Source organism: Catharus ustulatus, chromosome 4 (assembly GCF_009819885.2).
Source record: "Catharus ustulatus isolate bCatUst1 chromosome 4, bCatUst1.pri.v2, whole genome shotgun sequence".
Classification (NCBI taxonomy): domain Eukaryota; kingdom Metazoa; phylum Chordata; class Aves; order Passeriformes; family Turdidae; genus Catharus; species Catharus ustulatus.
The window spans coordinates 25,421,660-25,445,128 of record NC_046224.1 but is presented as its reverse complement, the minus strand read 5'-3'; the positions used below and the strand labels follow the sequence as shown (position 1 = coordinate 25,445,128).

General features: G+C 44.8%; 1 protein-coding gene across 9 annotated transcripts in view; it reads right to left on the bottom strand.

The window, feature by feature from the left end:
* RBFOX2 (RNA binding fox-1 homolog 2) overlaps positions 1 to 23,469 on the bottom strand; it is a 170,104-nt gene that overhangs the window by 74,139 nt on the left and 72,496 nt on the right. The window contains exon 1 of one of the 9 annotated variants that reach the window (XM_033057355.1): positions 11,252 to 11,450. The exons of the other annotated variants lie outside the window; for them this stretch is intronic. Within the exon in view, the coding sequence (XP_032913246.1) occupies positions 11,252 to 11,278 (27 nt within the window). The 5' untranslated portion in view covers positions 11,279 to 11,450. Of the gene's footprint in view, positions 1 to 11,251; positions 11,451 to 23,469 lie in introns of those variants that run through there. 9 annotated transcript variants of the gene reach the window in all.

Below are 23,469 nucleotides of genomic sequence, written 5' to 3'. Positions count from 1 at the left end.
ATACATTTTTGATACCATACATAAAGTGTTAGAAAGGAAAACAACATTTAATTCTGAGGCTCCTGAGGACCTCTCATGACTCAGAAAATAAATGCAAGCAGATGAAAAAGTTAATTTGGATCGTATCAGCTTCACTGGCATGCAAAGGGCAGAGCAGACACCCTGGGGAGAGGGAGGGAAAGATTTGCCATAGATCAGGTTACCATCACTGACAGCTGACCTAAAACACCACAAGATTTGACCAGATTCTACCCAATCTTCTAATATTCAAAGGTGCTACCCCCTCCTTTAACAGATACAACGTGTGAAACATGTAACACTGAGGGCAGGGAGGAAGGAGATCCTGCAGCACAAGTCTGTAAATGGTCCAGATGATAATCCTCACCACATTAAGAACCAGCCCAATTAACTGAAACAAGAAGGCAGAAGTGAATTGTTCTTTTGAAGATGTAGAATTTTCAGTGCAAAGCAATGAGGACATAAGGAACCGGAATCATTTCTCCGCAGTCTGAAGCTGCTGCGTGGAACAGACGGACAGGCAGTTGTTCAGTCCTACGAAGACGCTCTTTGAAAACAGATGTCTGTCTGCAACCCAACACATTCAGCTCGGGAATTTAGAGACCCAGCTTGCTGTATGGGTGCCACAGTCTCATCCCCTAGATGGGCCAGCACAGCCCACAGACATCACTGTCAAGCCTGAGAAATGTTCTTCAGCATGAGCCCTCAACACTTGGTTTTAACTCTGCCTCGTTCAATGGGATCTGAACTGCCCATCATCACAAATTGAGCTTTACTTCAGTCCTATCAAATTTTTAGGAAGTGTTTATGTTCAAAAGTGGCCAACAACAGCATGAGTAATAGCCTACAGCAGCTAACATATTGTTAACAGAAGTGTCCTTGGTTTGTTAGGCCTTCAACATCCACTAGATGATTCACAAGAAGATTGATACATCTGAAAAATTTCCTTTAAATTCTTTACTATGAAAATTGTTCTTTTAGCTTTCGCTAGGACACAAAGCCTTTTCAGCATCTCAGTATTTGGCACCACAGGGCACAAGTACCACCTCCATTTTACAGCGATGGTTGATCCTAGATGATCACAAAGGAAAAGATTTTGTGCTCTGCTTCTGCTGGGATTATACTACCAACATCACACCTAATCAATAGACTCATCTCCATGCACTTCTGCAACAGCAGGTCTAACACAGCTGACCTCACAGGAGGGCACAGGAGCAGCTCATACAGGCACAGTAATCCCCTGGCAGAAATTTGGGACAGACACAGCTGAAGGCAATCCCCAAACCACTTCACAGCTGAATTCTTGAAGATGTCCCTGCTCATTTCAGAGGGGTTGGAGTAGATAACCTTTAAAGATCCCTTCCAACCCAAACTGTTCCACTATTTTAAGGTTTTATGATTGGCTACAGGAACATTTTTCTGCTAAGATTGTCTGAACAGTAGCCAGGAGGCTCATCACAGCTCTGCATTTAAACCATGTCAATCAAACATGGTTCTTTCCTGCCACCAGATTTTCCCCTAGATTTAGGCCAGAGAGGATCTCAGAATAATTGTACACTGACACACAGAGCCTCACTGCTAACCTAGAGGCCTATTACACTTTTGAAAGCCACTACAGCTCTCTACAAACACCCCAGAAGAATGAAATTTATCTTCCTCTATGCTCCTCCAAAACATCAGGAAATTCCTATTACTCAGTTCTAGCTATTCTTTTCTGTATTACAAATAACACAGCTCAAAGTTTCCTACACACCCACTAAAAAAAAAAAAGCTACTGGCTTTCTGAACACTTCTGCTTTAAGCAGAGGTCTGGTTGGGAGATGTGTTCTTGACCACATCAGCCACCAAGCAGCAGGACTCCAGCCACTCAGGCTGGCAGGCAGGAGGGCCAGGCAGGCACGGATCTGAACAGAGAGCTCAGGTCTGCAGCCTTCAGTGTAGCTTTCTCTTGATTTCTGTGCAACATTTGCAGTAACTCCTGCAGCTCACTGTCAAAACCAATTAAGAGTACTACTAACAAAAACCCAAAAACATTCCTGAGAAATCACAGTTCAGCTGAAAGGGATAGTAAAGTCACTGCCTTTCTCACCTCCCCACAGCAGGGCTTGTTAGAAGACCTTCATTTTGCCTAGGGCCAAAGTCACCACCGAGCTGCTCAAAGCTACAGTTTCAGACTTGATGGAGAACACAGATCACGGATCTTTAATCTGCTTAAACCCGATTTAGATTCATCTCATTGAATAAGACCAAGTAGTCAGAAGTTTCGCTTTCTGATGGAAGCGCTGAGATCTCCACAGTATTTTTTCCACCCTTCAGAAGTCCATGTTCTTAGATAAATTCACACTCACATCCCTTGTAGCATTTTGATCAAAAGAGGCTTTGAAGACCTAGAGTCCCTCAGAAAAATTCTCTTAGGATGAAGGTTTGAAACAGGCTTTGGATGACCTAAATTCCTCCTGCCACCAAGAGATTCAGCCCCTCCTTGACTACGCCACCTCATCAGTCACACTTAGTGTATTCAGTCTGTCACCCATGTCCCTGTGAAGGACACACGGAGCAAGGAACTGTCCAAAGTTCTCACCACAGCCTTCAGTCACCACCTTCCTCATTCCTCCATCTCACCACACTCTTTGCCACAGACTGGCTCCATCACACAGTCTTATGTGACGCCGAGAAAGTATTAACATCTCCCCAACCAAACTCATATGAAAGGGACTCCTAAAACTACTTTTCCTCCCTTTCCCACTGCTTCAAGACAGAATACTTCATCCTGGAACAGAGTGGAAACAGACCTGACAAAGGAGCTGCAAAGCAAATGTAGGAACGTTAAACAGTATCATACACAAAGCAAAGCAAAACGGAAAGGTAAAGCAAACGAATCTGCATTAAATATTTGAGCACTAAGCAAAGCTAACATAGCAAAATATCTTACAGTCAACCAACAGTCAACAAATTGACTAATTCGCTAATTTCACCAAATTAACATGCTGCTCATCCAACCTCCTGATTCAGGCTGGAAGGATTCTTTTTAAGTTTAGATAGATTTAAAACTATGCCTGTTGAAACTGAAATCCTTTCCCTTGCTGCCCTATTTATCCCATTCACATTTTATAAAGCAGAAAGGGACATACACTGAAAAACAAAAGCCTTTCATACTCCTGCTCTCTAGTATTCCTAAGTACTTTGCATAATTGCTCAGTTTTGATAACCTGCTTTCATATGATGCCATAGCAAAAATGAGAAAAGCTGCAAAGAACAACAAAACAAATTAATGGTTTCACTCTTCACAGAGGGTACACTAGACAAAGGAGGACTGTACTATCTAAGAAATCCAAACTCCTCTCCAAGGCATTTTTAAATCTATCTTTTAAAGTCATTTAAAGAAGGTGTTGCTATTAAGACTGGAGGGAGAGCATAGGCCTAGATAAGGAGCTTCAGTGAGACCTGATGGGTGAATGATGGCCTATGCACTGTGTAGGTCAAATTCTGATTATCTACATCTTAGCTAATCAAAAGCAATTATCTGAAAGTCAAATATGCCCTCCAAGTCAGATAACTCAGGGAGACCAGGACTTATATACAGCACACAGAAATCCTAAACTCCACAGGACCACAACTGCAGACACTATGAATTTTAAGCAGGATAACCAGGAGGACAGTTCAGAGGGTTTAAACCATACTCAAGATTCCCAGCCTGAGGGCAGACTTCAGAAGCCAGAAAGATTACCCTTGCAATTACTTGGACATTTTTGGTGTATCCATGCACCCTCAGATTACAGGCTACTTGGAGTGCAATTCCAGTTAGGTATTTAGAGACTACTTGGGGTAAAAATCTCCATTACAGGCAGGGTTGGTAGACCCAGATTGGCTACTTCCCATTGTAGGACCCAGTTTTCAGTTATTAAAATTCTAAAATACCATTCAAACTGAAGTATTTTTTTCATGCTATTTGTAATTGATTTTGGAGCTTTTGACTTCTTTTGTTACTTAAGCCATAGCAATCCAACCTAAGAAAAAAGTAGGGGGCATATTTTGTCTTGTTTATGATTAAGGGAGGAAGAAACTACCCCACAGGCTTTGAAAAGTCTGAGAGAACTTCTTATTTGACAGAAAAATTTGCATTCCAAGAATCTATATTAGCCACCAAGCTCTGACCAACATTATAACCAAAAGTATGGAAAATTACAGCACCTGTCTTACAGTTAATCAACTAAATCTCCCAGTACAGCCAAATGCAATGGTTAAAAAAGGCCAAAAGATAAAAAAGAAATATAACAGTATGCGAAACTTGCCAAAAAGGGAAGAATCTATCCATTCTTTATATTCCTCACAGAAAGAGCAAATGATGGCAACAAGTTTTATGTTAGATACAAGGAAAGACTTTGCAATGCTCAGAAAGGCCAACAGTGGCATTGCAAATGCTTTTAAGGCAGGAATGGTTTAGATATTGTTTATTCTAACTGGAAACAGAGATGCTCTTAAGGGTGGCTGGTAGTCCTGCTTGCACCCCATTTTCTATGATTTCATGCTCTCGTTTGGAGATCATCCACAGCTTCACAGTAGATACTGGCCATGTCAGATCTAGGTCTGGAGATCACTGACAGCAGGAAAATGATCCATCTCCAGTACTTTGCACCATCTCCTTTGCAGGGATGATGTAACATCAAGGAGCAGTTACCCACCTCAAATCCAAAAAAAAACGAGAAACAGACCTGTAAGTACAGCAGGAGAAAATTAAATTGAGACAAGAAGCCTAAGCACTATCAGTATTGGCAGCAACAGGGAGCAAAGAGATAAAACAGACAAGTATGACTGCAGTCGGAACAGAAAAGGCAAACTACATGAGGAATGAAGGGAGTGGGTGGAGAGTTAAAAAAGCCTATGACAAGGAGACTGTAGTGAGGACAAGGAGGAGAAGAAGGAAGAGATGCAAAGAATAACCATGTCTAAAAATCAGCTAAGAAGGAACTGAAGTGATCAAGGTAAAGTGGTAGTCTGCCAAAACAGGAGGGCATGTAACTGAAGAGGAATGGAGACTGGGAGAGTACGGATGGAGTATGGCTTGTATGGGACAAGCTACTGACCAGGGATCATGGGGAGAGAGTGACAGGAAGAAGCAGCATCCATCCATCCTCCAGTGATGGAGGGCAGAGGTCACACAGGAGAGGTCACACGGGGATGAGAGAGAGAGGAAAATGTGTATATCCCCAAAGCCTAAACCAGAACCTAATATTGCAAAATGTCACTATTCCTCTGCTGTCAGCAAATATACAAAACCAACTAACAAACACTGATCAAGCTAGCCTGCACAGAAAATGGCAGCTAATTATATAGTCAGTCAAAGTGGGAGAGGTTTGTGGGTTGTATCTGGGATGGCCAACTCTGCCACTGGTAACTTGCAGGGGTCACCATGGTGCCACACACACTGGAGCTGATGGGGATGGTTAGAGGGTTGTCTGTTTTTTCTTTTCTTTCTCGTGGAAAAAAATAGCATACAAACATGTGATTAAAGAGTATCACAAATAGCCACAGAAATAAAGAGAACAAATGAAGGTTTCTTTCCCGACTTAAAATACGGAAATGCCCTGGAATTTAAATGCCTCCCCATTGCCATCTTGATCACTCTCAATTCAGTTTAAGAATAACATTGCTTAATGAACAGTTTTGCAAAGAAAAAAAAAATAAAAGATCAGGTATTAAGCAAAGCACACTGTCGAACAGCATTTGTCCCGTTTTCTTTTACACAGGCAAAACACAACATTTTTTCCAAAAGCTTCCAGTTGAGCATTAATTGCTCTGGCTTCTATGAACCCTATAAAAACCAGCCTATACATGTCCTGCCCTCACTGGTCATCACACAGCGTCCAACAGCCCAGCAAAAAAACATTCTACACAGCAGAAGATCATAAGTGACTCTACAGGAGCATACCAAAACACTTTTGGTAGGAAGATTAACATTTCTCTACTCTGATTCCAGGGAATGTCTGATAGAAAGAATACTGACTACATCCTTTTAAGTAGTGTTTGTGAGAAGACTGAGGTAAATTAACCATCTCCTCCCCGACACTCAGACCTCCAAGGAATGCCTGTTAGTGAAGCCTGACTCTGGGAGCCAGGCAGCTGGGAGCTAAGTACATTAAGGAACTCATTGCAAAGGTGCAACCAACTGCACACACCATTTACCTGAAAATGGGTCTAAAACAGGAACATGGAGCATTCCACCCAAAGCAGTCAGCAAGACCAGAATCCATGTCCAAAAAACATCACACACAGAGACACCCATTGCAGACCCTTTTGCACTGGTGTTAGAATTTTATAGTAGAAGGCTGGTCAATACTAATTAAATGCAGTGGAGCCATCATGAATTAATAACCTGGAGGGAAAGATGCTGCTGGTTTTAAGGGCCTTCCTCCTTTGCAACCTTGAACTTTTGTAATTTTTGGTAGCTCACTACAACCTCTTCACTGATCCAGATACTTCATAAATTAATAGTTCTTAAAATACAATTAAACCTGTATGTTAAATTTACACAGCCCTGGCAATCAAATATCACAGCAAACTTAGGCATCCTCATTTCTCAATTCCCGGGGATAACCACCTAGTCACCTGCAGAAGAAATGCACTAGGGAGCAGCGAGGTTATTTCTAGGACAGGGACTCAAGGAAATGGCAGTGCTGTATCAAGTTGCTTTACTCCATCCTGCCTAGGAAACATTGAATACAGCTCTACAAGCACCTGCAGTGGTTCACTTCTACTCCAATGCATCTCAAAGTGCTCAGTGAAGGGGGCAAAGAGAAAGAATCTAAAAAACACTCACCAGGTTCTGACAGGCCCCACCGATTTTTAAGGCCCTTAAGAGTAAGCCCTTCTCAACCAGCAGTTAGATCTCTAAGTATAACAACAGTTACAGACACAACCCATAGCCCCACCTCAAGCAACTATGTCCTAATATCACAGAAAGCGAGATGCAGATTAATCTTTGCATTCCCAGGGGATAGTCTGCTGGAAAAGTGACTGGACAGGATTTCTTCCACACAAACCTCTGATGCTGACATGGTGTCTTGCAGTACTAAAGAGAAGTCCTATGACATACAGTAGAAGGGAATGAAAAACTAGGGGATAGGTATAGGCACTGAGTCAGACTCCATGTAAACAAGCACCATTTCTCAAACAGCAAAGAAAGGGGAAGAGCAGAAGTCCATGGACAGAGAAGAGAGCAATTCCCTTCAGATGGCTCGTGCAAGTTTGCAAGATAACACCAAAGCAAGGAACAAGCAGAAAGGACAACTAGAATGAAAGGAAAGGGACGTGCAATCCTCAAATCAGGCAAAAGGGACAGGGAAATAATGGTGGCTCCTAAGAGAAGTCCAACAGGAAAAAAGGGGGCCTTCTACCACACACAGATAAAGCTTTTCTTTCTTAATTCTTTCTTTTAAGGGAGTAGGGGGATCCTGCAGCACCCAGCTTGTCTGGAGGGGAACAGAACCTAAAGCAGCTGTAAGGGGACGGGAGAGGGGAGGCGGGGGAGGCTGTTCTGGGACTCAGTCTCCCTTGCAGACAGTTCAAACAAAGGAGGACAGTCTCCTGTAACGGGATGCATTGTACATTTTTAGCTAGCACAAGGTGGCTGTCTGACAGGGTTCCCCATCTCCTGTCTCCCCCCTCCAACTACACACTCCTGCATGATCCCAACATGGAACACAAAGATCTGTTTTATCACACCATTACTGTAATGGGAGGTAGAGAAAGACAGGGAAAGGGAATGAGGCAGAGGAACAAAAAGGAGACAGAGCGGCTTTTAATGAGTCAGCCTGATTTAAATAAGATCTCCATTTAAGGAGCACTGCAATTGTTGGGTCTTCTTAATTTAAAAAAACAAATTACTGACTGAGCAAGCAACTTTTGACTGCACAAGTTGTCTCACAGCTACACACAGGGTCTGGGAGAGAAAGGGTTATAGAAGGGGGAAGGGAAAGGGAAGAAAACCTCTGGAAAAAATGAGACTGCTTGCTGGTTCATTTTAACAAGGACATAAATTAGTCTCTAAGCCACAAACGCCATCACCTCCCTGAGCCCTGGGCAGAGTGTAGCAAGTCAAACACGTGCCAAGATAAACGGCACTGGCTGGAGCCTCCAAGGGGTGCTGGGGGGGACAAGAGGGGGCATGCTGGCAGGCAGGGCAGCAAAGATGCCTCAAATGGTGCCACAAAATGGAGACTGGTGATCCTACAGCTGCACAAAAGCAGACCTTCTGATGTTTCTGCTTACACCCACATCAAAAGCTGGGAACTCAAGACAGATAAAGAAGGAAAATGGGGTGCTGAGGTCAGAAAATAGCAGTTCTCCAAGGTCTGGCTCTAATTACCACAAGCAGCCCTTCCTCCTCCTATCTTGGAAGGAGGCCCGCCAGCGGGCAACAGCCCAGGTGAAAGGTTCCATTGCCGAGAGCAGGGAGGGGAGCAGACAATGGCGGGGGGATTCATTACAAAGGCACACACACACACACACACTCTCAGCACTGCCGGCTGCCACATGGGCTGGAGGGACCCCTTAAGGAGGCAGCAGCTCCCTCCCCACTCTCTCAGATGCTGACACCTTCCCCCTCTCCCAGCCCTGATGGGAAACAGATTTGGAGGAAAACGCCAGCAAGGCACTGGGCTGTCCAAGAAAGGGAGGGCTTTGTGCTCCACACAAGCCAGCAACCTCACCATACACCACACAGAGAAAAAGCCTTTTAGCATATAATTCCCATCCACAGAAGACTCTCTCTTTTATCTGCAATTAGTACATAATGTACTGGGCCTCGTTTAACACTCATTTTCACTGATTTAGGATTAAGGGGGATAAGGCTAAGGTACTTTCTGTTAATGAATCTGAGCTCTTACTCTCATTAGCAATTTTTGTTTCCTCTTTTTCAAGCACGTTTCTACCTTCCAGCATCTCCCATTTCTTTCCATTGCTGTTTCTAGTCTTGTCACTCCACACAATCATTTATTCTATTCTATCAGCTCATCATGCCTGTACAGAAGCTCATCTCCCAGATCTCCACAGAAGACAGCAAGCTTGCTCCCTTCAATACAAGAGAACTCAGATCAGGTAGATAGTGTTTTCTGGAGACTGAACTAAACAGAGCAAGACTGTAGCAATGCTGAATTCAGTGGCAATTATCAGCTTAACATACCAACAGTATTTACTTTACATAAATGAGACAGAGCCGAAAGGAAGTAAGTTTACAGGTACAAGTAATGGCACTCCACTGCTTCAAACAACACTGAAGAATAATGTGGCTGGGGATATTGTCTTGAATGTGCCATGCTCCTTCAGCCCCACACTTAGCCAAACCTGCAGTGAAGTACTGCTAAGGACCAGCCTAGCAGCCAAATGATGCCCCGGGGAGAAGGCAGCACTGTGCTACAGCTGAATTCACCTGTGCAGTCTCCTCAACTCTGCATACAACACCTATCCATCGTTCATCTGGATCTGACACACAGTCAGAGTTCTCTTCTCCAACTGTTTTTTTAATATACATCTTCAGCATCTCAGCATGTAAATACACAACAAATCTTGAAAACCTACACTAAATAGCACATACCCTTAAGACAATCGTAATTCAAGGTCAAATGACACAATAATGCACAGCCTTGATAGCTCCTTCCCCATGTCAATAAATTAAGAGTTTCTATGGAAGACAGATTTCCTGGAGTCTTTTAGGATATCCTAAACCTTTAAATGAGTTTATACCCTCCCCTGTTCCAGACAGTGCCCCAGTAGAATCCCATCCTTCCCAGCTGTGCACATCCCCAAGCCAACAGGCTCATGCTCCAGAGTGCTTGGTCCCAGACACACACAATACACACATACTTGGTCCTGGTGACCCAAGCACCTTTCTGCACCACACAGACACGGGCTCCAAGCGTGATGGCTGTGGCTGGGAGCACATTGCGACACAAGGCTGTGCAGAACAACTCTTTGAAATGTGTGCACCTCAACCTGCAGCTTAGGGGCACACACCTCCATCTAACCAGGCACACTCGTAGCACACAGCAAAACACAAATGGACCCTGACTGCAGAGACACAGCTTTCCAGCATCCTTTGCTAAACTAAATATAGGTACAGAAAGCCCCACGAGATTTCTGCAGAGCTCTTCTGTCTCCAAACAGAAAGCCTTGGTCCGGATAAAAAGGAATCTGTAATGGAAGCAGAAGGTGGGGCTCGGGAGCCTGGAAAGATACCTTCAGAGTGGACAGAGACCTATTTTTCAGCCACTGACAATCAATGCAAGATGAGAGATGGAAAGGGTCAAAGTGGGTGTCACTTCTCACAGCAGATTCATTCTGAGTTCGGCACCAGTGAAAGAGCTGCCCCTTGCAGTGGGACAAGCAGGATCTCAGCAGGAGCTAGTGAAGGGGGTTTCAGCCAGAGCTAAGGAAAGCCAAAAAGGCAGTATGCATCTACTCTATAGACCTGCAAAGCTCTACAGAATAAAAGCACTTGTGAAACCCAGATTTGAAGAAAAGTTCTTTCCGAGAGTCCTTCCCTCCACCCCCTTTGGGAATATCCCCCAAAGGTTTCCAGCTCTGCAAGGCACTGCGGGGACATTATATAATGCCTAACTCCAAAGGATTCCAGCTCCACGATGCCGCTCTCCTACTCCTCCCTCCCTTTGCCCGCTCCCTCCGGTGGCGAGTTGCATATACCGTGCCAGAAAAAAAAAAAAAAAAAAAGAAAGAAAAAAAATTTGAAAATCCAAACCCATACAGTAGCCTTAAAAGGCGAGCACCGTCCGACGAAAACCCCTTGCGGTGGATGCGCGATGGCCCTGGCAGCTGGGCGCGCTCCTCAGGAAACGTCAGCCGCTTTCCCCCGGGAAGCTACGGACAGCCCCACGCCTACAGCTACCTACAAGGGCTTCCCGGCGCCCGCGGTGACCGGCAGCCGGATGGAGAAGCGGCGGAGAAGACGTCCACCTTCGGGATCGCCCGTGCAAAGGCGGGTTTAGCCTAAGTCGGAGCAGGGGCGACCCGCGCCCCTCGCGCAGCGCTCTCTCTAGAGGGCACTGCGAGGTTGCTCGGGGCTGGGGTAACCGCAGGAACCCCTTCCCCGAAGCTCCCAGCGCGGGTTCCCGGCGCGGCGGGGCTCCCTCCCGCACCGCTCCGCACCGGGCGCCCCGCTCCCCGCCCAGACAAAGCCGGGCGGACAGCCGCTGGAGCCCGGCCCGCCCGCCACCCTTACCTGAGTTACCATTTTCTTTTTCTCCATAAACCAAAATGGGGGAGGCCGGCAGCACGGGAGAGGGAAAATTTTAAAAAGAGAAAAAAAAAAAGAAAACGATTTTAAAAAGCAGCAGCCCCGTGGAGGCGGGCGGCGGCGGGTGCCTGCGCTGCGCTGCCTCGCCGGCGCGGTGCTCCCCGAGCCCTTTTTCCTCTCTTTCTTCTCCCGTGTTCCTCCCCTTCTCCCCACTCCCTCCCCCCCTGCCGCCCCCCCGGCTCAGCCAGATGGCTGCGGGAAGCGCCGCCCCGAATGCCGAAGGTAATTAATGCGAGCCGGGGCCGCCCCCGCCGCGCCCCGCCTCGCTCCTCCCGCCTGGGCTCGGCACGGCACGGCCATCCCCCGCCCCAGCGAGGCGCTCCCTGCCTGCCCGCCGGGACTCCCCACTGCTCCCCGGGAACCAGGAGGTTCGGCGAAGGCGCAAACGTGAGCTGGGAACAAAAGCGAATGTGGCCCCGTGCAGCGCCGGTCCCGGCCGGCAGAACCTCACGGCCGGCCCGAGCTGCTCCGCACCTACCATTCCCAGCGCCCCAGACCTCCCCCGCCTGGACCTCAGCAGGCAGGAGAGAGCATCTCCCGGCTGGAGGATGCTGGAGCGATGGCTGTCAGTTTTGCACAGACCTCCCTCCTGCCACAAAAGGGAGAACGCGTGGGTTACACGGTGTGTTGGCTGAACCGGAAGCAGTATCCGTGCCAGGATCTGCATTTCTATCATCATAAAACCTGGAGACCGCTGGACTCCTTCCCAGCTTGCTTTTTTCCCTCCCATTTATCTTCAGCAAGCATCTGGCCCTGAGCACCTGAGCACGCCACGGTTGACAGCATCTGTTCTCTCAGCGACCCCGTAAAACAGAGCGATACACCGCTACCCCATTTGCCAGACGGGATCTGAGATGCTCTGATTGATTTTTCCCAACACTGCACCCATAGAAACCCACGGAGAGGGCTGAACACAGGTCTGCCAATCCCACAGTTAGACAGGAAGACTGTACTGATGATCCAGTGCTCAGCTCAGGCAAGTTGTGCTTCTGATGTATCTCTTTTTGACACCTGGCACTCAAGAGACTCCCCAGGCTTTAGCAGCAAAGCAGCCAAATTACAGCACAGTAACACCTTGCATCCCCATGTGTTCTTTGCATGAATATGCCCATTTATAATTTACATTTAAAAAAAAAATAAGCCCAGACTTCATGGGCTTCTGCTACAGCACTGCTCTCCAGCCAGCCCATGCTGACCCACGATGCTCTTTAGTTTCTCAGTTTCACTTGCTGCAAACTGATCTCTGGCTCCTTCCCTTCTTCCTTTTCTTCCCCTACCCTTCCTCTCCTCATTCAGCAGGCCAGCAGGAGCACAAGCCAGTCCCTTCTCTTTTGTGAAAAGCAGGAGACCAAGACACCAGAAGCCCTTCCATGCCACCAGTGCATGGAGGCAGAGAGCCATGGGCCAGCCGCCCAACACAACCAAACCGTGGTGTGGGATCCTCTGGGAGGAAGCCAGCTTCCATGGCTGCAGCCCACAGGCCTGAGTCAGAGTCCACGTTTTTCTGTGTTATCTCATCCTTTCTGGTAACTTGCAAGTTACAATACTACATATTTACATGCAATGTTGCCAAACCAGGGAAAGAAGTTATTATTCCCCTATTACAAACCTGAGACTTAGAAGCACAGTTCTAGGTCAAGTGTAAATTCCATTTAAAAGCAGCAAAAAACACATCGACCTCCTTAAACCTTTGACACGACAAAGCAGGAGGTTTCAGCACTGTGCATCTCATTCATCAGACCTTTGCAAATCACTCAGGATAATCTCCTTATTCTCTCCACTTAGGTATTTTCACTGTTCTGTTCGCTCAGTCTTGTCTGTGCCATGAGGTAGCATCTTCTTGTCCCAGATCAACAGCTGTAGCACAGACCTTCTGGACATCATCCCACTACTGTTAATCAAAGTAGCACTATTTCACCTCCATTTTGGCCTTCACCTGAGGAACTTCCAGAAATACTTGCCATCAGAAAGAGTTTTTTAAGGAAAATGAGGTGCCCAACCATCCACTGAACCTTCTCTTGCACTGCCTCCCACTACCCAGTTGGTATATCTGCTTTCCTCATGTGCCAGCAGAGTGGGAATTCCCTTCATGATCTACTGCTGGTCTCCCTCTTTCCACTGTGAGCCAGAAAGCATCTCCTCCCCCATGCTTGGAATATATCCACCTTTGCTCCTGTGGAGCAAGAGAAAATACCCAATTTTCAGTGGATGTGCTCAGGCAACAAGAAACTCAAGTCTGCAGGAGTTCCCACTGCTGCAAAACCAGCTGAAATGAACATCTGATACGCAGTTTCAAAAAGCTTAAAGCATGCCACTTAAAACACGGCCAGTGGCAACACTTGAGATCTTTGTTGAGCCCAGGAGCAACATCTGATAATGAACAAGGTCTACAAAAAATTGGTGAATCTGGGCAACTCATCTTTCCTCACTGAGGGATGGGGTTCAGATGTTGTGTCACAGCCATGCAGAGTAATTTGGTGAATCCTCCATTTAGCTTCTCCTACATGAGAATCATGTATGAATGGAACCACACTTGAATTTACCTTCACAGTTTGCCACTCTCTACTAAGCAAAACCAAAACCCAAACTGCAGATCTTGCTGCTGAAAAGAACAGAGAAGCACGAGCAGAGCTGAAGGCTGGAAGCCTGAAGAACACATAGCTCACAAGATCACCCCTTCCACTTACTGCATTTATTCCAAAAGCAATGTATTCAGAACAGCTCTAGATGCCAATACTTAGGAGTTCTTACAGTTTCTCATACATCACGGGCACATATGCATCAAAACTTTGTAACTGTGCTGTAGAAGTAGCATTTTAAAATAACTATAGGCAAATTTAACTAGTCTGTTTCTGCAGTGCCAGGGCACAGCTGATCCTCATCATGCCAGGCAAAGCTCCTTGCTCCCACCTGAGCATGTCTGTGACACTTTTATATTCTCTTCTGTGTTCACACAGAAAAAATCACGATGGTTTCTGGTTAGCTCCTACCATTCAAATCCTAATGTAAAAGAAGCTGGAGAAGGATGTTTATGCAGCTGGCCAAAGGACAGGGCCACTGAAATCACACTGATGAGAGCACAGATGAAGAACCAACCTCTAGTTTGACTAAGTAGACTACATGTACACTCTTAAATGCTTGGGTTAGTTTAACATTCATAAAAATCATAGAACTAGGAAGAGGAGGAGTCCACAAACACTGCTTTCAGGAAGTTTCAGGATATGTTTTCCTTTTTTATTTTTTTTTTTTTTTTAAGCAAGCACAGCCTTCAATTTTAACATCCCATTACCTGCATTTCTGTGCTGGCTCAAGTTTAGATGGAGCAAACCTGCCAGCTGGACCAAAGCCAGAGGGAAGAAAAAAAGAGAGTTTCAAGTGCAAAGAACCAATTTATCAGGAACAAATCTTAACAACCAAAAGACACACTTCTGCTGGTGGATTCTATTCATGTGTGTAATAAAACCCCCGATACAAGGTAACCTAACAAAATACTATTTAGTGGCTATCTGATGTATCTCACCTTAGATAATCTTGAACCGCTAGTCTACCTTTCACATTTTCTGGATAAACTTGGTGCCTGTAAGGACACGGAGTGCTGACACTGAATAGCCAAGGACTGCCTAAAGAACATCATCTTTCACTTGGCTCCAAAAGTATTTGAGCCTGACCCACACAGCCTCTGTGTTCTCCAAGACACTGGGCCAGCAAATCTCACGTGTGCTCCAAATATAGCCCCCTCCCCCAGCAGAGACTGCAATACAGGCTTTGCCCAGCCCCAAGCGCTGCTCTCAAACCCACCCATTCCTTTCACCCTACACACCCCCTCTAGACCTCCAAAAGCAAAAATGTGACAAATGAGATTTTGCTGGGAGGTTTTGTGGGTGATTTTGGAGGAGGGAGGAAGAGGTGAGTTCTGGGTGGCTCAGCATCCCTGTGGGATAGGCTGCAGTCACACCTACAAGTCACATGTGCCCCGACAACACAGTAAGACACACAACAACACACTAATTTGCAGAGCACAGCACTGTTGTCAGTTCAACTGCCTGCGCGCCCCCCCCCCCCCCCAAAAAAGTCATCAAAGAAAAAGGCCAAAAAATGCGAACCAAAATACCCAAGTCTCAAACAAGACAAATCTTGGAGTTAAAACAATCAACTGGTACTGCTCTGGTTCAGGAGCTTCAAAGCCCTCTGCAGAGTCTCTGGGCAGAGGTCTGGGGCAGTGTCCTTCTACATAACCAGCATGTAAGCTCCAGTTTTGTCCAAACAACATAGAGAGCAAAACTCTTTAAAGTCGCCACTGTCCTTTTGCTTACCTGGACGACTGGGTATTGGTAATCCATACAATACACACCATACATAGCCAAAGATCCTCCAGCTAAAGGCCAAATGGACACAGGACTGGAAGCTTCAAATCCGAGTCTCCGTCTTTCAGCCTTGTGGGAAGGACTCTGGCAGCCCTGCGCAGTGCTTGGCTCGGGCCTCTGGGGCCACTCAGGTTGACACTAGCTCAGCTGAAAATAAAAAGGAGCTGCCTGGCTCGGCACAGCTCAGCCCCTCTCTTCTGAGATCCAGCAAGGCAGCGCTCAACCATAGGCGGCAGAGGCTCCTAAAATTAGAAATCCCCTACTGAAAACGGCCCTGCAAGCCTCCACTGAGGAGTGTCCTGCGATTCCCAGGCAGCAAACAGAGCAACTGCCAGGAAGAGGGGGACACAGGATCTTCGCAGCCACTGCTGCCAGGGATGGGAGGAAGCAAACAGCATTTAGGATCTGAAAAGAGCATATGTTCGGGGCTCTAGGTGCGTCAGAGGGAACACTCCCAATCCAGGACAGTGAAAAACATATGGGACTGTTCCTCCCCCACCACCATACCCTTCTTGCTGTCCTCTGCAGGGACAGGTGCTGGGATTAGCATAGTAAAACCCTTTGGTGTCAGGGAAGGAGGGAGGGAGAGGGGAGAAGCCACACTGATATCTTAAACTGAAGGGATCTCTTTCACAAGGGAGTGTGTGCCCATATCGTTTAACACTTCTCCCTCCCTCCTTGCCCAGCAAGCAGGGACAGCTGCTGGAAGTGGGGCTGGCGGGGGGAGCTGAGCCCTGGAATGGCCCCACTGCCCCAGCCTTGGGCCGGTGGGTTGTCCCCCTCAGCTGTTCCAGTCAAACGGGGGTGGCGAGGGGGATTAACTCTGTCATACGGGATGGTGAGCAGCAGGGAGAAGGGGGCAGTGCTGGGCAGGGCCAGTTGTTGTGCCCATTTTAGGAAGCCCATCCTCCTCATTCCCAGGGAGGAATCTGCTCCCTGACCGACAGGGACAGATGGGGAGCTACTCGACCAGCAGGCTCACCCCAGCAGCCTCACATGCCGGCCACGTTACCAGACATCCGAGAGCCCACTGCAGATTCTTAAAAGATACACCGTGGGCAGGGGGTGCACCAAGGGGGCCTGACCTCTCTCAACAAACTGCATGAGGTTTCACTCTTCACTACAAAAAACCACACCAGGTTGTCATTGGACCAAACCTGGGTTCTCAAAGAGTTAACAGCTCAAGCCCACAAAAGATTCCCACCTTCCTCCAAAGGATAGCAGGGATAAAACCCCTCCCTCCGGGGTTTCAAAAATAAACATGCTACAGTGATCAAACCCAAGAAGGGCTAGCCAAATTTCCCCCACACACACCATTTAAAATGCATAAAGTCAGGGGTTTTTGCATTTCTAATCTTTAACTTTTCTGTAGTGCTGCTGTGCACTACTAAACAGCTCACTCAGCCTAGCTCTAGGCAGCTGCCCTATTCTATCATCACTCAATTTCCTCCTCCTCAGAAAGAGTTAAACTTGAGATTTACTTTTCTTCAAGAGGTTAAATATGTGGATCGTTATCTAGCACAATTTGCATGCACAAACCTTTGTCATTCAGGTAAAGAGTGCCTAATCCACAGCCCTATGACCCACTCAGCCCAGCAGGACAGCTCTTGGCTCATCCTCTGCTCCCACTGCCCTTTCTGAGAGCCTTGGAAAAGGACCGCTATGAGCTGGATGACTGATTATAGCAGCTGTTGCCCACTCTCATCATCTTTCCTAGGGCCGCAGAGTCGCTCCTTCCTTGCAAAAGGAGCATGACCGATTTGGGGAATATAAAGCATGACATTTTCTACATCAAAAATAAATAAATAAACACAAGTTTCTATAGCTGTTGTTTCTGTGTGAAGATTTGCACAGACAAAGAAATTAGTTGTCCATAAATGGGAAAGCAGCTACGCTTCTAGATCTCCTCACTAGGAAAAAGGATGAGGCTCCCACAATGAACTTCCATCTCATTCTGTCTTTGGCAAATTTATTTCACCCCAAACAGACCCAAAACAGCTTTCTGGAGCTCACCATTATGCCACCACCTCCTCACCACAGGGCTTTTTGGCTACCTCTCAGCACTCCCTGCGTGTCCTGCCTGGGGGCACAGACAGAATCTGGTTTCCTCTGAACGACCAATACTTTTTTATTTCCTTCTCTTTTCTGTAACTACATGTTCAAAAGGTGCCTGTCCTTCATTCTTTTGCATAGCTCATTACTATGCACTCAAGCAATTTAGTATCTCCAATAAAACCTTTTTATGAAAAGGCATTAATTTATATAAACTCAAAGTCTTTTCCACAGCCTGTTTTTGCTACTTCATATTACTGCCCCAGGTTTTAAAACCAAATCCTTAACTAAGTTAAAAACCTTACATTTATTTCACAATCCAATTCTTGTCATTTCCAACCAGGCCTCAGGGGAATAAAACATTTCCAAATCCTAGCGCAGATATCTTCCTATCTATAAATACCCATCAAATGGACAAAACAAAACAAGGAAGTGGAGCACAGCCTAAGCTCCTCTGCTGTTTTAACTACAGTTCCAATAAAACTGCCTTGCTTTAAAGTTTTTGATGCAACTTAAATACTGTGACTTAACCAGCATTAAGATTCAGGTGATACTTTGGTAACAAAACATCACACTTCCTGTGTCCTTCAGGTAATCAAATGACAAAAGCTAGTTTTAAACTCGTATGTGCCAAGATGGACAAAGTGGTACTTTATTGACCAGTAATAAACTACTGACTTTTCTGCAAGACTGGCCACAACGGCTGGTTTACTATGGCACACTGACTTGCAACAAATAGTAGTCAAGTATAAGATGGCACTGCACTCCATAATTCTGTTTTGAGATAATAATCCCACTACATTATCATGCAACCTACTATGCCCATGCATTTCCAGTAACACAAGTCGGGTAACTGTCATGAAATTATAGCCTTGTTCCTTCAGATGCTTACATATATGAAATAATTTTAAATTTACAGAAATACAAAGACTGGAAAACATCTCCTGACACACAGAATCAGATCAACTGTTATCATACAGCATCATCTTAACTCCTCATAAAATTCATCACACTGTATCTTAGAACTGGATTTTACAGCTACACTGCCCCAGCCAAAAGGCTGCTCTAGAATATCTGGGATCTGTGTTCTCCAGCTTAATGCCATTCCTGAGCAATTTCTGTCTTTCCTTTGTTCTTGTGCCAGTACTGTCCTACGGTGTAGCCGTATTTTCTCTTTCCCTTACAATTAACCTTCCTCATGTACTCCCTTCTCTAACCATCCAAACAAGCAGCTGTTCCAGTCTCCTGTCACATGACAGGCTGGCTATTCCCCAACCTCTAGAAGCATGTTCTTGCACCTGATCTAGCTTGTGCTCATCTTTATTTTTAAAGACATCACCCAGAACAACATCAGCTCTGTGTCACAATTCCAGCACTAAACTGCATCTTCTCTAGTCTCATTAGTACTTTCTTCTGTAGCACCATAACAGATGCTGTAGAACCTGTCTATAGTAAGAGACATCATCCCATTATGTAAAACACACATCATCAAGGTAAAAAAATTGGTTATCTTAAAAACAGACAGGCTGATAAGGCACAACCCAGTTTTAATGGACCTGTGTTGCCTTTTATCGCATTTTTTATTTTAATCCAAGCCTTTAATATTTGTGTGTTAGCATGCAGCTGAGGTTAGGTCTGTATTTACTCAGATCATTCCCCACCAGCAATAGGTCTATTTCACTTCCTGTGCTCTAAACATATGACAGCCCTCCTATTTGATAGATTAAAACTTCTATCAGATCTGCAACTGCATGAACCAGTTCTTTCACTCCCAGGAACAGCATCCCTCTCCCCCTGCTTCCCAGCCCAGCCTATCTGCACTAACTAGGGTCTTGAAATGTCCAGTGTGGTTGCTCCTACAGTGGGTTCATGCCCATTACCAATATTGCCCTTGCTCCCGAGACCAACTCTACTTAAAACAACAAAGATTTGTTCAATTCTGTGACCACAAGAGCATCCTCATTAACTACCCTATCCTCAACACTAAGTGGCCCCACCTCCTCCCTTCTCTCTAATTGTATTTTGAGAAACTGTCACCCATTTCCTTAGCAACATTTTTAAAGTTTAATTCAGCCTGATTTTTGGCAGTTCTTATTTCATCTCTACTGATTTTAAAGGCACAGCAATTTTTGTTGATAAATTCTCTTTTGTAAATTTGCTTCTTTTTTAACCTAACAGCCTTTATAAGGTTAGGCTAAAGTTTCTTAGAGGATTTTCCCCTTTACATACACCATCAGTAATTTGTATCCAAAGTGCCTCTAAAAAACAAATGTTTAAAAAATCCCAACCAATCAAAAAAAGCCTACCAACCCTAAACCACACCATTCTACATTCAGGGCTGCACTGATTTCATTAAATATATTGCTTCATGTATCAAAGCTTGTATAGTGATCATCCGATCCAAAGGTGGGGAGATGGAGGCTCCTAAACAACTTGTTTTCCTGCAACAATCATAGCACCAATAATCTACTCACTGTGTTAACAACAGGTGATGATGCTACAATGACAAAATCTTTTGAGCTGATGATTATTAGCAGCATTTGCTCTCCAAGCTGTATCTGAGAAATTAAAGTTTCTCTTACTAATATTTATCTCTTTAATGGTACAGGGAATAGTATCATTTTCGAGCCTCAAGTTTCTATCAGAATCCAATCCTGTGAGAGATTACAGCAGACTCACAGCACTTCCCCTGGGACCTCTCTTACCATTCTTCTCCATATCAATTTGACCAGAAACAAATTCTACATTATCAGTATTATTCTGCTTTCTTCTTTACAGTCTACTGTATACAATACAGCCTATCACCTTTTACATATACCCTATCTGAGCCACACATAATCTTGAATGCATGTTAAAGTCATGATTACTATTCTTGCAGATTGATATTATCCCTATAATATCCAGTTTCATGTTCTGCACCAGTAGCTCTGGTTCCTCTATTTGTTATTTCGAATGCCAGGAGTCTGGGGAAAAAAAAAAAACCAACCACTCTGATGTTTGTGCATTTATCGATCAAACAGCTCCCAACTCTCTCAACTACCACCCATCCAGTAACTGCTGAACTTTATTATTCTTTTAATAACATTTAATTTTCTTATTTCCAGCTCTTACCTACCCATCGCTCTTTCTAGAGATACTGTTTCACTTGCCACTGTAGAAGCATTTACCTAATCTTCCCCTTTCTGTGTACTAAGCAAGGTATGGAGATTACAACAGTTTTCCCCTGTGTTCTCAAAACTCAGTACTTTGCTTCACATGCACTGCTCTCTTTGATGTCTGGAGACAGAGGAACATTTTTGGGAAATGCCAAGACCACAGCCCTGGGGTTTGCTTTGCCTGTTTTGTTCAGACTGTTTATAGCAAGCATGCTAAGTCACAATTACAAGTACAGCTATAAGAACATAACATAGCCATGGTCTCACAATGCTTGAAGTGCAGCCATGGCAGTTCCAGATATTTACCACATATATTTTCTTTAAATTGTTAAAAACTGTGGTACTGTGGGGGCACAGCAACACAGCATGGATTCTGAGATATTTCCATGATATATAGCCATTACCCCACATTGATCTTTACTAAGGAATTACACCAACAGTTTCATTTTATGAACTACATTTATAAATCTTTTGCATAATTTTCTGTTCTCCAGACAAATTAATCCAAGCCTTATCTAGTTACTCCCACTAAAGAGCTCTTACCTCCGCTGAATCTAACTCTTCATCGCTAGAAGCCTGGCTGATGCTCTTCCTCTCACCCACCAAAAATGGCATCTTTAACAATTAGCCAATCACTACATCTGCTAAACTGGGTCATCAGGGATCTGATGAGCAGCTTACAATATGTCTCTGCTTTTTAAAGACTGATGTAAATGTAGGAAACATGCCAGCAAGCAAGGATGCATTGTCTGGCTGGGTATGTACTGATTTCCATAGCAGCTAAATAAATCAAGCAGCTTAGCCAGTTCATACTAGTGTTAGACAAACAGCACCAAGATTACATCTACAGAGTTGCAAGAGATTCTCATTTTGCACCAAAGCAGGTCCCATGCTCTGTGCACAAAGGTGGCTTTTGCTCACTCCAGGTGAGAATTTATACTGGAAAGTCCCTGTTCCTCTCTCTAGGGCTACATTTATTGCTTGTTTGCTGGAATGAATATAAAGTTTTGCAGAGTTTTCAGTGTTTTTCTTCACAGATTTAATATCACCAACAACTAGAAAACATACTTACGGTCCCGGTGTTATTTTCACGCTGGAATCATTAGAGATTCAAGTGGGGAGAACATAAATGTAAGCAGAGCATGCATAAGAAAGCTCAATATTCCAAAATGGCACGTAGAAGCAAACATGTCAACACATGGGTGATTGCAGAAACTGGATTTTTCTCATGTTTCAGAAACCTGTCAGTTTTACATAGAAGTCCTGATCTCAAGAACAAGAAGATTTGGTGGTGGATCAGCTATGCAGGTGAGTGAATAACTCAGCACCCAGCCAGAGCCCTCTCTGCAAGCGAAACATGTTAAGCAGGCAAATGTCGCAGATCAGGAACTAGCTGATTAAAGCAGAAATGAAACCAGCAGTTCTGGGGGATGTGGAGTAGCAGCAAACCAGAGTGTGCGGGATTAGCATAATAAGGACATCACAGGAAAGAATTTGAATGGGTTGGTAAAGCCATAGGAGCCATTACTTGCCTGAAACTCTGTCTAATTAGTTAGTGCTACTGAATCCTCATGTTCATTAGGTTTAATAGTCCAAAAACACATTAACACAAATGAAATTACCAAAAATACACTTTGAATCCAAGGAAAGTAGAAGCCCCCTGGCAAAAGGCCCAAGGAACCTAAAGCTAAAGAAAGCAGCAAAAATGTAAAGCAGCAAAGATTGCCCCATCATATTTGCTGTTTCTGCCAAGGAAATACCTCAGGCAGACAGTGAAGCTTTAGTCATTACACATCCGGTTTTCATGGAGAAAATGCACAATTTAAAATTAAAAAAAAAAAATTAAAAAGGAGAGACAAAAATTCCAAAGATAGTACTTAATAAAACTGGAGCTCTGAAGCAGCTCCTGGTCATGCCTTTTCTCCTCCAAGTGCCGGAGATCTCCCGAGTCTATCTTTTTCTACTGTACTAAACACTCTCCAATGAAGCTCTGTAGTCCTGAAACCAATCTAAAGTGGCTTAACAGCAGGCACCATACACACTCTAAAGTGTGGACATAAGATACCTGCATCCTGTTACTGCCCTTAGGTCTTCACTGCATCATCTACACGTAGCTGTTAAATATTAATGGTTTGTCTAGACTGGAAAACTAGAACAGTTTTAAAAAACAATTACAAATACACAACATAAGAGGAGAACAGGTCAGAATTAGAAGTCATTACTTCTTAACTACCTCTAATTTTCAAAGCCTCAACAAACTCTGCTTTAGGGAAGGACATGGAAAAAAAGAGGCAGAACAACAATACGAAGTGAGTCTGCTTAAGGAACAGGTTGCAAGACCTCTGTCTGCTGAGAAATTGGTATTTTTAGTTTTGTTTAGCTTTCTTACAGCCATCCGAAGAAGGGTAACATTAGCAAGCTCTAGAAACCTATATACCAAAGTGGACTCATGAAATCACAAGCCTGGATCTTCCCCAACCAAAAACACCAAGCTCTTCCAACACCCAACCATCATGGCTGTCAAGAGAGACAAACACTCTCAATCCTAAAGTCAGGATTTTTAGGCAGAGTC